Genomic DNA, 13,668 nt, shown 5'->3' on the forward strand with positions numbered 1-13,668 from the left:
TCTCCGAAACACCACAGCATTTCAGAGTCAAACAAACATGGCTGAAAGCTAAAGGGACATTTCCCAGTGTGTTTTTAACCAGCCGTGCAAGGTACAATACAAATACCGGGAGAAGCTGCACCTCTCTGAATGAGGAAATGTAACAAAAATTGTGTAGCCAAAAGTCCCAATTCATCAGGATTAATGATGCTCACACTGGTCTCGATGAGGGGTATGTTGGAGTCAGATGCTCCTGATTCATTATGAGGCGTGCTTCTGACAGGACTGCGGAGTGATCCTCGCCACAAATCCTACTCCTGTCAGGGACTGGAGTCAGATTTCTGGCATAAGGAACCACAGCTAGTCATGAATTAGGCGAGCTGATGTCAAACCTCCACCATGCCCCCTTTGGTCCAGCTACGCCCCTCTGGGCGGAACCGTCCATTAACCTATGGCAAACACCAGTTTTTGCAACTTGCAAAGTTTTCTAACTTTATGCAAGAATTCTGGTATAAAAGCTTGCATGAATGGGGGCCATCTTTTTTTTTTTTCTTTAACTTTTATTACTTGCAGCTGTAATTATTTACTGTTCTTTTACAGGAACAATGAGAATGTTTCATAGTTTTAAGGTTGATAGAAGACACAAGTCCTTCTGCTGTAACCTAAAGCTTAACATATTAGGCTCCACATACGGCAATCGGACTAGTTCCCTGGATTAATGACCCGTCTCCAGAATGTTGCACCCATAACATAATATTTTCCCAGAAAGGCGTCCATCCTAGAACAAGTGAAGTTACCATGACAACATGTTGTGGCAGAGAGATCCACAGTCTTCATGTTAATGGCTAATTAATATACTTTTTGCCTTTTTCCCCACCTTTAGCTTTCACTGATCCAAAGAGTTTGTACTTGTCGTGTGTGTGGAGCTTCATGTCCATGAAGTGGTCCTTCCTGCTGGGCCTCTACTCTCACCGCTACAGGAAGGAGTTTGCCGACATCAGCATCCTCAGTGACTTCTGACCCACTCATCTAGTGACTGAAAGTGGATTTTTTTTAATGGTCTTTGTATGTATAAGGAGCTGCCTGTCTTCTGCTCAGCTACTCTACAACCACTTCTGAAGGGAACTACATAAAGGAAAGGAGAAGACGGACATTGCATCCACATTCTTATTCGGCTTCCTCCATAATGAGTTTTTTTTTATTTTTTTTTTAAATACTTATTTTATTTTTTTCTCATTTTACCCCCTAATCTGAACTTTCAGTGATTTTAATAACAGTACCTGAGCGCTACGTCTCTCAGGCAGAGCTAATCAGCACAGTCACTTTATCGCGGCTCTGCCCAAATGGAAATGGATTGATCAGGTCTGTCGATTCTGCGGATCTTACCTTTACGAAGGTGTCTAATTACATGACGCTGCGAGGATTTTACTTTGTTTTAATCATATGCTAACTCTCCTGTGTGTCTGTCTTTGTGTAACTAAAAATAATGGATATTTTTATTGTCCTCAAAAAAAAAAAAAAGCTAATTAAAACAGTTTTTAGCAAAAATGGATGGTAAACTACAGCTGCAGTCAGATTACAGCTCTTGTATTTCAATGTACGACACTCGATGAGGAGTACGATATCTGCACTATGAATGTTGGCCATCACCTGTATACCCATTACCTTGTCCCCAGTTCTTACTGGTGAATCTGTACTTATCCCCAAAAAGTGTCTAATGGTGCTCCATTGTCAAATGTTTGGGGGAGCCCTCATGGCTTCCATTTCTATGGTGATAGAGCCCCCAAATATTCCTGTATATACTTGGCTATCCTTTGCACAGGATAAGGTACCTGTTTTCATGTGATTGGGGTCATTAAACAGAGGGGGGAAAAACTGCCACTAGATCACAATGAACACGATCAACAGAAAACTTTAACGTTGGGTAATAAATCACGGTGAATATACAATTAAAGAGTAACCAAACCGTTTATGAATTTTTGTTATATATTTGAGTCATCCTTATGATTCTTTCATTGCAAGCAGAATAGTGGTGATCCTGATCCTGAGACCCCCACCACCCATTGCTCAAACTCCCACCTGAGTGGCGCGCAACTCATGAGACAGCAGCGCACAAAGAAAGCGGGGTACAGATACAGAAGACAGCATAGACCATGAACCCTGCGCCTTCTACTGAGTCTGTATCCCACTGTGGACGGGTGAGCTGAGCAATTGCTGGGGGTCGGGGACCTACTTGCATTTAAGTATTAAAGTTAGACACATTTCGTTACTGTTTAGGTATCCACTTTCATGATCAGGTCTGAAGGGGGCATTCACACTGTTCACAGTGATCTATACCACGTTATAGGCACACAGTATGTACATTTCCCTTGTAGTGAACTTGACAGCTGACACATGCTTGCTCGATCCGTGGGCAGCGTGTATCCGGCACTGATAAGCTGTGGCATTTCAGAGCGTATACACTTTAAAAGCCGTTGGGTGCCGAACCGCCATGGACGCGAATTAGAAAGTCGGGTCTGACAATTTCTCCCCACCGCTGCCTTGGAGTGACAGTTCTCTCCCTATTCAAGCACAAAGGGAGAGACCTGTCAATGCAGGCCAGTGGCACAGAGAAGCTGCTGGGGTCTGACCGTTTCTCCCCACCACTGCCTCGGAGTGACAGTTCTCTCCCTATACAAGCACAAAGGGAGAGACCTGTCAATGCAGGCCAGTGGCACAGAGAAGCTGCTGGGGTCTGACCGTTTCTCCCCACCGCTGCCTCGGAGTGACAGTTCTCTCCCTATACAAGCACAAAGGGAGAGACCTGTCAATGCAGGCCAGTGGCACAGAGAAGCTGCTGGGGTCTGACCGTTTCTCCCCACCGCTGCCTCGGAGTGACAGTTCTCTCCCTATACAAGCACAAAGGGAGAGACCTGTCAATGCAGGCCAGTGGCACAGAGAAGCTGCTGGGGTCTGACCGTTTCTCCCCACCGCTGCCTCGGAGTGACAGTTCTCTCCCTATACAAGCACAAAGGGAGAGACCTGTCAATGCAGGCCAGTGGCACAGAGAAGCTGCTGGGGTCTTGACCGTTTCTCCCCACCGCTGCCTCGGAGTGACAGTTCTCTCCCTATACAAGCACAAAGGGAGAGACCTGTCAATGCAGGCCAGTGGCACAGAGAAGCTGCTGGGGTCTGACCGTTTCTCCCCACCGCTGCCTCGGAGTGACAGTTCTCTCCCTATACAAGCACAAAGGGAGAGACCTGTCAATGCAGGCCAGTGGCACAGAGAAGCTGCTGGGGTCTGACAGTTTCTCCCCGCCGCTGCTTCGGAGTGACAGTTCTCTCCCTATTAAAGCAAAAAGGAGAGACCTGTCAATGCAGGCCAGTGGCACGGAGAAGCTGCTGGGGACCGGCCTGTCGGACTCTTCTCCAGCACGGCTCGGTCCCCCCGTGATTTTTAAAGTATGTTTGTTTTCTGAAATGCCAGAGTGTATCAGAGTGAACCATAACTGGCTGAGATCATACATGCCGCCTGCGGATTGAGCATCATGTATCAGCTGTCAAGTTCACTATAGAGGAGTCTTCCCATCTCCGAAATCCAGAAAAGCTTACAGTATATATCACAGATCATATAAGAGTAGAAAACTTTTTAATGTTTGAGCTTTAAAAAGGTATTCCCATCGCCAATATCCTATCCCAATAAGTAATAAGTGTAATAATAATGATAATATTAGCAAATAACTCCAATTAGAAATGTAGTATAGTTCTTCTGATTCGCTATGTCACTTAACCCTTGTGCAGGGGATTGCAGTAGCTTAGATATCCATGGATATGACCACTAACTGTCAACTATGAGTGGTCGTAACCATGGATACCTAAGACCACTGCAATGCTCTGCACATGGAGTAAATGACATGATGAATCAGAAGAACTATACTACATTACTAGTTTTAGGCATTTGCTATTATACCTACACATGGGGATATGATATTGGATTTGGGAATACCCGTTTAAGCTCAAATGTTGAGACGTCTACCAGATATATGCTGTAAGCTGTGCTGTGTATACAATAAACTTACACTGACGGACGCTGCAGTGTGAATGCGCCTGATATGCAGCGAGTGGATTTTCTTTGTGTTCCTTAGCCTAAAATGTATATATGTACGGGCAGTAAAATGTTTAATATGGCTTCTAATGGTGTATGTAAAGGTTATGTATCGCTGCTTACTCCTGGTCGGGCTCTTAGGACAGTATAACTGCTTAGCCAGCACCCAGGAAGCAGATAGGACGTCAGCCGAGGGCTGCACCCAGACTGACAGCCGGACTGTCACCCGTCACTGATATTCCTAGAGGTGTCGTCCTGGGGAGCGATCTGCTGACCGCACCTCTGTGTCCGCACTGCACAGGCTGCAGAGAAAACGTCTGTCGTATATGTTACTACTTAATTGTTATTGGTATCATGAAGGTCTGATTTCTGTAAAATTATATTTATATTGCACCTTCCATTCATTCATTTACTCGGTGATCAGGATGGTATCAGATCGGGTCTGGCGAATCTTCAAGGTTCTTGTCTGGAATTAGCGCAGGTTTCTCACCAATCAAGGAGATCTCCTGTTTTTTTCGTACCAAAAATACCGTGTGTAAAGTATCCATAGGCTTCTATGGAGTAGATGATCAGCAAAAGCTTTTTATTTTTCTTTCATATTCTTTGATTTTAAACTGCATGAAAAATTGTCTGGTTATGTGGTGGTTAGAGAGGCACGTGTGGATCCAAGTTGTGCAATTCTACAGACCTACAGACACAGATGGGGTTTAAGGATTTATCCCTGGGTTTGATTTACATCATACATGTAAAATTCTGCTCCAGACGGTCTGGAAACTGGTGGTCTGTGTACTAGTGCAGAGCAATCCGCTATAGATTTGCCTGTTGGCTTCACTGCTGGATCAGTAGGTACGTATGAGTTATACATACTCCAGGATTGAACCTGACTGGTGGGCACAACCTCGCTCCATACAAGTGTATGGAGCAAGGTGGCGCCCACTAGTCAGGTTGTGGCTGGGAGAATGTATAAAGCATATGTCCCGGTTCAGAAACTGGCAAATCCCCGAAGAGCACAGTGTGTGCCATGGGGAGGGAAATCATAAGTCTGCAATCGCGCAGAGTGACTGCAGAATTATTTTGGACCGGGCAACCCCTTTAAGGGTTGTCCAGAACTTACACAGTAATGACCTATATGTAGGATGGGCCATCAGTATCTGATAAGTGGGGCCTCTGACGCCCCGACACCCGGGCTGAGCGCTAGTTATGGATTCCAGCAGTGACCAGATCCAAACAATGTGTGGCGCCACTCATCGTTTAATGGCCGCTCCTGGGTACTGCACCTGATCTCTGTAGGGTAAAACTTAGGGTCCATTTACACTACAAGATTAACATGAACCACGTGTTTCACGATAATCTTGCAGTCTAAGCCGGCTGTCGATTGCCCCATGAATGTACAGAAAGCTCATTCATTTGTGCTGCACATAAGATCATCGTTCTCGGCAGCACGTCACCCGTGTGTAACAGGACTCGTGCTGCTGAGATAAATGACAATCGGTGTGCCCTGAACGGTCGGCCTTTACATTTCTCCAAATGCTCTTTGAAGTTACTGATTCAGCATGGAATGGTTGATTTCAGCTCTGAAGGCTGCAGAATTATATACAAGTAGTGATGAGCGAATATACTGGTTACTCGACATTTCCCGAGTACGCTCGGGGGTCCTCCGAGTATTTTTTAGTGCTCGGAGATTTAGTTTTTCTTGCCTCAGCTGAATGATTTACATCTGTTAGCCAGCATAAGTACATGTGGGGGTGGCCTGGTGGCTAGGGAATCTCGAGTAACGAGTATATTCGCTCATCACTATATACAGGCTATAAAGTGGCATCAGTATAAAATAATGCATTGGGTCGCTTTTATTTAAAAAAAACAAAAAACACCTTAGTCTTTTTGCCCATAGTTGAAACGCTGAACCTACTGTGCATTTGTATGTAATTCCCTAAGATTCCTTCTTAAAGGGACGCGCCCATGGACGGCTGTGAAACACTAACGCCTATTTAATTACACTATTTGTTCCTGGTCTGTTTTTACACGGACATTTCCGCACCACACTAATTCTAGGGGCTTTCTTCAGCATTGGGCAATAGGTATGCCGTGGATTACAGGGTCACTAAGGGTCGGGCATACAAGTGCTGTAATCTTAAAGAATAAGACCCCGCACAGATACAATTTATTGCATCCATTGTTGATGCAGGGCGATCGCATAAGAGATTCTCTGTTTTTCGGGAGCGAAGTTTAACCATTGTGTAATGAAAAGTTTGGCAACTTCTTAATCTGCTTTGTGTTGGAATTGGGAGATCTTTTGCTTGTTGTCTGATGACGTACATGAGCCGAAAACCTCCTGATAAGTCCTGATCCGCAGGGGACGATGGGGCGAGCTTTATAGCTTCCGGAGTTAAGAGGGAATATTGCTATATACCGTGAGCACCATTCACACACAAGGGCAAGGAACTGTTCTAATGAATTGTAAGTGTCGCCCAAAGTATCCATTCAAATAACTATTTCCATAGTGGACAGTTGCTAAAATATATACTGATTGTGTGTAGTAGTTTACATTAGTTCCTGACATTTCTGTTCCTTTTATCTGAATATATCTGTATTGCCCCATTAAAGTCAATTTGTCAGCAAGTTGTTGCTTTGTCATCTGAGAGGAGCATGGTGTAGGGGCTGAGACCCTGATTTCAGCGAGGTATCACTTTAATAGGCTGCTCCAATAAAGTCAGTGTTTTATCAGCAGGAGATTATCACTGCAGGACTAGGTGTCTGGTGCCTCCTAGTCAGCTGTTTTATATAACCCCTCCCCCACCCCTAATTAGGAGCCTTTTGTCTGTGTACAGTGTACACAGAAAGCTGGCAACCAGTGTTGTGGGCGGGTTATACAAAGCTCCGTTTTCTCCGATCTCAAATACAATGATTTTATTACAACTGCTGCACCCAGTAGACTAAATGATACATCACTGGAATCAGGGTCATTGTCCCTACGTTATGGTGCGTTCAAATTACATAAAAGCCTGCTGACAGATTCCCTGCTGTCTAAACTTCTGCAACAAATCTATCACATGTGAATTTACCCTTGGGGAACAGTGACGGGTGAAAATTGGATATAGAATCCATCGTGATTCCGGTATTTACTGTTTTAATGACAGCTATATGAGAGGGGCAGGGTATGTTAAAACTGTTGTTAATTTTTAATTTTGTCTTACCATAAACCACCATAACACATTTTTCTTTTTACCTTTTCATATTTTATTTCACTGCTATATGGTGCCCACAACGGCACCGTAATGCGGGAATGACTCAATACAACATGCAATGATTGTAAAGTGCAAACCCAGCCATTGTGAAATAATCTAGAGGAAAAACATGAACTTTGACCTTTCGTCTGCTTATCGGCTGTGTATTTTTTCCACTTTTATGTAAATCAGCCGATTAGTGCAATTAACAAGACGAGTCGTGCTTTGTTGCTTTAGAAATTGTGCCATCTAATGGACAATCCTGGCACTGCAGCTCATGTGTACCCTGCGTTTAGGATGGCACAAGTAGTGGACCTCATTCCCCTGGTGTCAGACTGGGGACGTTACATGTGGCAGCAATGTCATTTACATTGTTTCATGCCGGGAAGCGTTTTTTTTTTACATTTTTCTCTGCAATCGTGCAGTTTGTGCCAATTTTTTTAATGAAACAAGTACGAAACATTGTATTTTCCAGGTTAAGAATGCATATACTTGTAAGTTTGTATGCAGGCCCATGTAAAAAGAGCATTGCATGTACAGCTTTGGCTTCTTTGGGACTCGTACGTATTATTTGCATATACTCCGCTCATACATGCACTATAGAGGAGCTGCAGGTTCAGGCCGTTGTGCCGCTCCTCTGTAAGGGATAGCTTCTTGTATAATTATTCTACTAATCGCCCTGAAATCCTGGACCATGTCCTGTTTTCATACCGAACGTATATCTTTATTGTAACTATGTTCATATTTTATTGGTTCTTTTTAAATAAATATGGCAGACAGCATTTATCTGTACTTTTATTTCATATGCTGATGTCCTGATTAGTTTTTTTAATGTATCCACTATATAATTGTCGAAGGGTCACTTCCGTCTGTCACGGATATTCATTGGTCGCGGCCTCTCATGGAAATCCCAGTCGCTGATTGGTCGTGGCAAAACACCCACGACCATTGCCACGACCAATCAGCTACAGCACAGTCCGGCGGCAAAATGGCAGTCAGTGCCCGCTCCATACTCCCCTCCAGTCAGCCCTCACACAGGGTTAATGGCAGCATTAATGGACCGCGTTATGCCGCAGTGTAACGCACTTCATTAACGCAGCTATTAACCCTGTGCGACCAACTTTTAACTATTGATGCTGTGTATGCAGCATCAGTAGTAAAAAGATCTAATGTTACAAATAATAATAATAATAAAAAAGGTTATTCTCACCCTCCGACGTGGCGCTTTCCTCGGCAGTGCAAGCGGCAGGTTCCGGTGCCAAGGATGCTATGCGAGAAGGACCTTCCATGACGTCACGGTCATGTGACCGTGACATCATCACAGGTCCTGCGCACATACCAACCCCGGGACCGGAAGCTGCTGCTTGCACTGCACACAGGCGCCAGGACTACAAGGGGCCTTCGGAATGTGAGTATATGTTTATTTTAAGTCTTTTTTTAACCACGCATATAGTGCTCACATTGCTATATATTACGTCGGCTGTGTTACATACTGCGTGGGCTGCGTTATATACTGCATGGCTGCTATATACTATGTGGGCAGTGTTATATACTGTGTGGGCTGCGTTATATACTACATGACTGCTATATACTATGTGGGCAGTGTTATATACTATGTGGGCAATGTTATATACTGTGTGGGCTGCGTTATATACTACATGGCTGCTATATACTATGTGGGCAGTGTTATATACTGTGTGGGCTGCGTTATATACTGCATGGCTGCTATATACTACGTGGCCAGTGTTATATACTATGTGGGCTGTGTTATATACTGTTTGGGCTGTGTTATATACTGCGTGGCCACTGTTATATTCTGCGTGGCCTGTATTAAGGCATCGGGTATTCAAGAATATGTCATGGCCTGTGCTATATACTATGTGGCTGCTATATACATAGATATTCTAGAGTACCCGATGCGTTAGAATCGGGCAACCATCTAGTTTTATCATATTTATCTATTTTTTACCTCTTAAAAGGAGTCTGTCACCACATTTTTGCCAAGAGAGCATCATAATGTAGGGGTAGAGACCCTGATTCCAGTGATGTATCACTTACTGAGCTGACTACTGTTATTTTGATTGCAATCGCTGATTTCTTTGCTGCAGATATTGCACTTCTCTAAATGCTGAGTTCTGTATAACCCCGCCTGCACCACTGTCAGTTTTCTGCCTATGCACAGTGTAAACAAAAAAGCTGCCAATCAGTGGTGTGAGTATTTATACAGGGTTCATTAGACTAGACTATGCTCGACTACCTGGAAGCAAGTTTACTAGTCCTTTAGTGATGATATCCTGTTGATGAAAATGGATTTTCTGAAAGCTGCAGCCAGCAGCCCAGTAAGTGACCCATCACTGGAATCAGGGCCTCTGTCTCTACATTATGCTGCTTATGCCCATGTTAGCAGCAGATTCTGTACATTTTGAGTTGCGGTGGATTAGCGTAATAATTGGCAAAGTAACTATATCAGATAGTGAATTGTGGAATTTGGAAGCCAACTCAACATCTTCAACAGCCAGATTCATGAAGGTGTTGTTGAGTTGCCTGTCGGGGCCGTGGGGTACTCGGTACTGGGCACTGTACTTAAAGGGACGTGTCACGACGGTGACCCGGTCCGTGGCCCTGGGCGCCCATGTTAGGCTAGTTTCACATTTGCATTTAAAAACGCAGGGTTTAAAACGCATCCGCAGGTGGTGAAAAAAACGCATGTAAACGCGTTCAAACGCTGCGTTTTTTAGACGCATGCGTTTTCGCATACGGTAAAAAAAGCCGCGTTTTTACGCGTTTACATGCGTTTTTTCCTGCGTTTGCATTTTTGATACGCATGATGAGAAATTTCACAAGAGAAAAATCAAGATCCAGACACCGCCAATGGGACTACAGAGGGCGAGTGACATGACTCTGTGAACCAAAATATGGAAATATTGTAGCTCTCAAAATGTGGTAACGCAAAAAATATTTTTTGGAATAAAAAGCGTCTTTAGTGTGTGACAGCTGCCAATCATAAAAATCAACTATAAGACCCACTATAAATAGAAATGGCTAGGGTTTGGATCCCTAGGGTTAGGGTTTGGATCCCTAGGGTTAGGGTTTGGATCCCTTTATCACCTTGATGGTGGGGGGTGGCTTATCAGTGTGTAGACTTGTTTTTCTCTATTAAAACGCATGCGTTTAAAAACGCAACCAAACGCATGTGCTTAACCCCTTCATGACCTTGGGATTTTTCGTTTTTCCGTGTTCGTTTTTCACTCCCCTCCTTCCCAGAGCGATAACTTTTTTATTTTTCCGTCAAATTGGCCATGTGAGGGCTTATTTTTTGCGGGACGAGTTGTACTTTTGAACGACATCATTGGTTTTAGCATGTCGTGTACTAGAAAACGGGAAAAAAATTCCAAGTGCGGTGAAATTGCAAAAAAAGTGCAATCCCACACTTGTTTTTTGTTTGGCTTTTTTGCTAGGTTCACTAAATGCTAAAACTGACTTGACATTATGATTCTCCAGGTCAGTACGAGTTCGTAGACACCTAACTTGACTAGGTTATTTTTTTATCTAAGTGGTGAAAAAAAATTCCAAACTTTGCTAAAAAAAAAAAAAAATTGCGCCATTTTCCGATACCCGTAGCGTCTCCATTTTTCGTGATCTGGGGTCGGTTGAGGGCTTATTTTTTGCGTGCCGAGATGACGTTTTTAATGTTAGCATTTCGGTGCAGATACGTTCTTTTGATCGCCCGTTATTGCATTTTAATGCAATGTCGCGGCGACCAAAAAAACGTAATTCTGGCGTTTTGAATTTTTTTCCCGCTACGCTGTTTAGCGGTCAGGTTAATGCTTTTTTTTAGTTGATAGATCGGGCGATTCTGAGCGCGGCGATACCAAATATGCGAAGATTTTATATTTTTTTTATTGATTTATTTTGATTGGGGGGTGATTTAAACTTTAATATTTTTTTTATTTTTTTAACATTTTTTTCAACTTTTTTTTTTTACTTTTGCCATGCTTCAATAGCCTCCATGGGAGGCTAGAAGCAGGCACAACGCGATCGGCTCTGCTACATAGCAGCGATCTGCTGATCGCTGCTATGTAGCAGAAATGGAGGTGTGCTGTGAGCGCTGACCACAGGGTGGCGCTCACAGCCACCGGTCATCAGTAACCATAGAGGTCTTAAGGACCTCTATGGCTACAATGGAGACGCATCGCCGACCCCCGATCATGTGACGGGGGTCGGCGATGACGTCATTTCCGGCCGCCCGGCCGGATGCGGTAGTTAAATGCCGCTGTCTGCGTTTGACAGCGGCATTTAACTAATTAATAGGTGCGGGCAGATCGCGATTCTGCCCGTGCCTATTACGGGCACATGTCAGCTGTTCAAAACAGCTGACATGTCCCGGCTTTGGTGCGGGCTCACCGCGGAGCCCTGCATCAAAGCAGGGGATCTGACCTCGGACGTACTATCCCGTCTGAGGTCAGATAGGGGTTAAAAACGCATGCGTTTACATAGACAGCAATACGTTTTTTTGCCGCAAAAAAACGCATTTTTTTTGCGGCAAAAAAAGCCTCTAGAAATTACTACATGTTGCATTTCCGCAACAAAACGCAAGCATAGAAACGACTCATGCATCATCAAACGCGGCAAAACGCATACAAAAAACGCATGCGTTTTTAATGTTAAATATAGGGGAAAACACATGCGTTTTTATGCATTGAAACGCAGCGGCAAAAAACGCAAATGTGAAACCAGCCTTAAAGGGACGGTCTTTAAAGGGGTTTTTGAAATAAAGTTCGTGACACCACCTGTGGTAATCGGTCAGAGGTGACCAACGCTGCTTAAAGGGGTCCTCTGGGGTGGTGTTATGGCAGCCAGATGGTATAACTTCCCACAGGTGAAGTAGGTCCCTAGGGCTGCCGGTGAATAAATGGAAGATGGTGAGTGGTGCAGTAAAGAATGAAGGACGCAGTTGTGCAGTTTCTTTACCTGGTTTACTGATGGTAGCAGGTAGCCTCAGTCCAGGGCACCAGATCACAGGTACAGGCAGGGTCCGGCCAGCTTGGAAGCGAGTTCAGAGTCCAGCTTTATCAGGTGGAGTTTAAAGCCTTCCTTCTAGCGCTGTTATAGTCCCTTACTGCCAATAGCTTTGTAGCAAGGTCCTCTCGGTTATCTCTGTCCTTTGTGTAAATGGGACACAAACCCATATGACAGGTGACTCGATCCTTTTTACAAGGTCTCTATCATGACCCAGGCTCTATGTGTCACTGTGTCTCCTGGGTGTTAGGGAGAACAGGTGATATATAATCCAGTGGTCCTGACGGTTTCTGCTATGTGTCTTAGAGTCCCACAAAAGCTCGGTCTTCCGGCTACCGATGTCTGCGCTCAATTAGGGATGTAGCCCAGTCCCAGCTATTCTCCCCTGTTGTCACACTCCTGTGCTTCGCTCTCTGGCACGTTGGCTAAAGGTACCTTCACACATAACGATATCGTTAACGATATCGTTGCTTTTTGTGACGTAGCAACGATATCGTTAAGGACATCGTTATGTGTGACAGCGACCAATGATCAGGCCCCTGCTGGGAGATCGTTGGTCGCTGAACAAAGTCCAGAACTTTATTTCGTCGCTGAATCTCCCGTGGACATCGCTGGATTGGCGTGTGTGACACCGATCCAGCGATGTCTTCACTGGTAACCATGGTAAACATCGGGTAACTAAGCGCAGGGCCGCGCTTAGTAACCCGATGTTTACCCTGGTTACCAGCATATAAGTAAAAAAAACAAACACTACATACTTACCTACCGCTGTCTGTCCCCGGCGCTGTACTCTGCACTCCTCCTGTACTGGCTGTGAGCGTCGGTCAGCCGGAAAGCAGAGCGGTGACGTCACCGCTCTGCTTTCCGGCCGCTGTGCTCACAGCCAGTACAGGAGGAGTGAGGAGAAGCAGAGCGCCGGGGACAGACAGCGGTAGGTAAGTATGTAGTGTTTGTTTTTTTTTTACTTTTACGCTGGTAACCAGGGTAAACATCGGGTTACTAAGCGCGGCCCTGCACTTAGTAACCCGATGTTTACCCTGGTTACCCGGGGACCTCGGGATCGTTGGTCGCTGGAGAGCGGTCTGTGTGACAGCTCTCCAGCGACCAAACAGCGACGCTGCAGCGATCCGGATCGTTGTCGGTATCGCTGCAGCGTCGCTTAATGTGAAGGGGCCTTAAAGGCTTCTCTTCCTTCTGTATCTCGCTATCTAGGAGCTACAGCACCTCAGGCTGTATGGCCCCTCACCCGTCCTTCTGCCTCAGACTGCTCCAGTCTGCTGTCTGGCACCAACTATCTTAATCTTCCCAACTGCCTAGCAACTAACTCCTCCTCCCGGCCAAAGAGAGAGCAGCTCCCCTGAT

The 13,668-nt window shown here is 44.9% G+C and overlaps 1 protein-coding gene across 1 annotated transcript in view; it reads left to right on the forward strand.

Moving 5' to 3' along the window:
- SLC48A1 (solute carrier family 48 member 1) overlaps positions 1–8,069 on the forward strand; it is a 41,113-nt gene extending 33,044 nt beyond the window's left edge. Inside the window, exon 3 of the mRNA XM_069758689.1 lies at positions 863–8,069. Coding sequence (XP_069614790.1) covers positions 863–999 — 137 coding nt within the window. The 3' untranslated portion in view covers positions 1,000–8,069. The remainder of the gene's footprint in view (positions 1–862) is intronic.
- Positions 8,070–13,668: the final 5,599 nt, after the last annotated feature.

The sequence above is a fragment of the Ranitomeya imitator genome, chromosome 3, assembly GCF_032444005.1.
Source record: "Ranitomeya imitator isolate aRanImi1 chromosome 3, aRanImi1.pri, whole genome shotgun sequence".
Taxonomy (NCBI): Eukaryota; Metazoa; Chordata; class Amphibia; order Anura; family Dendrobatidae; genus Ranitomeya; species Ranitomeya imitator.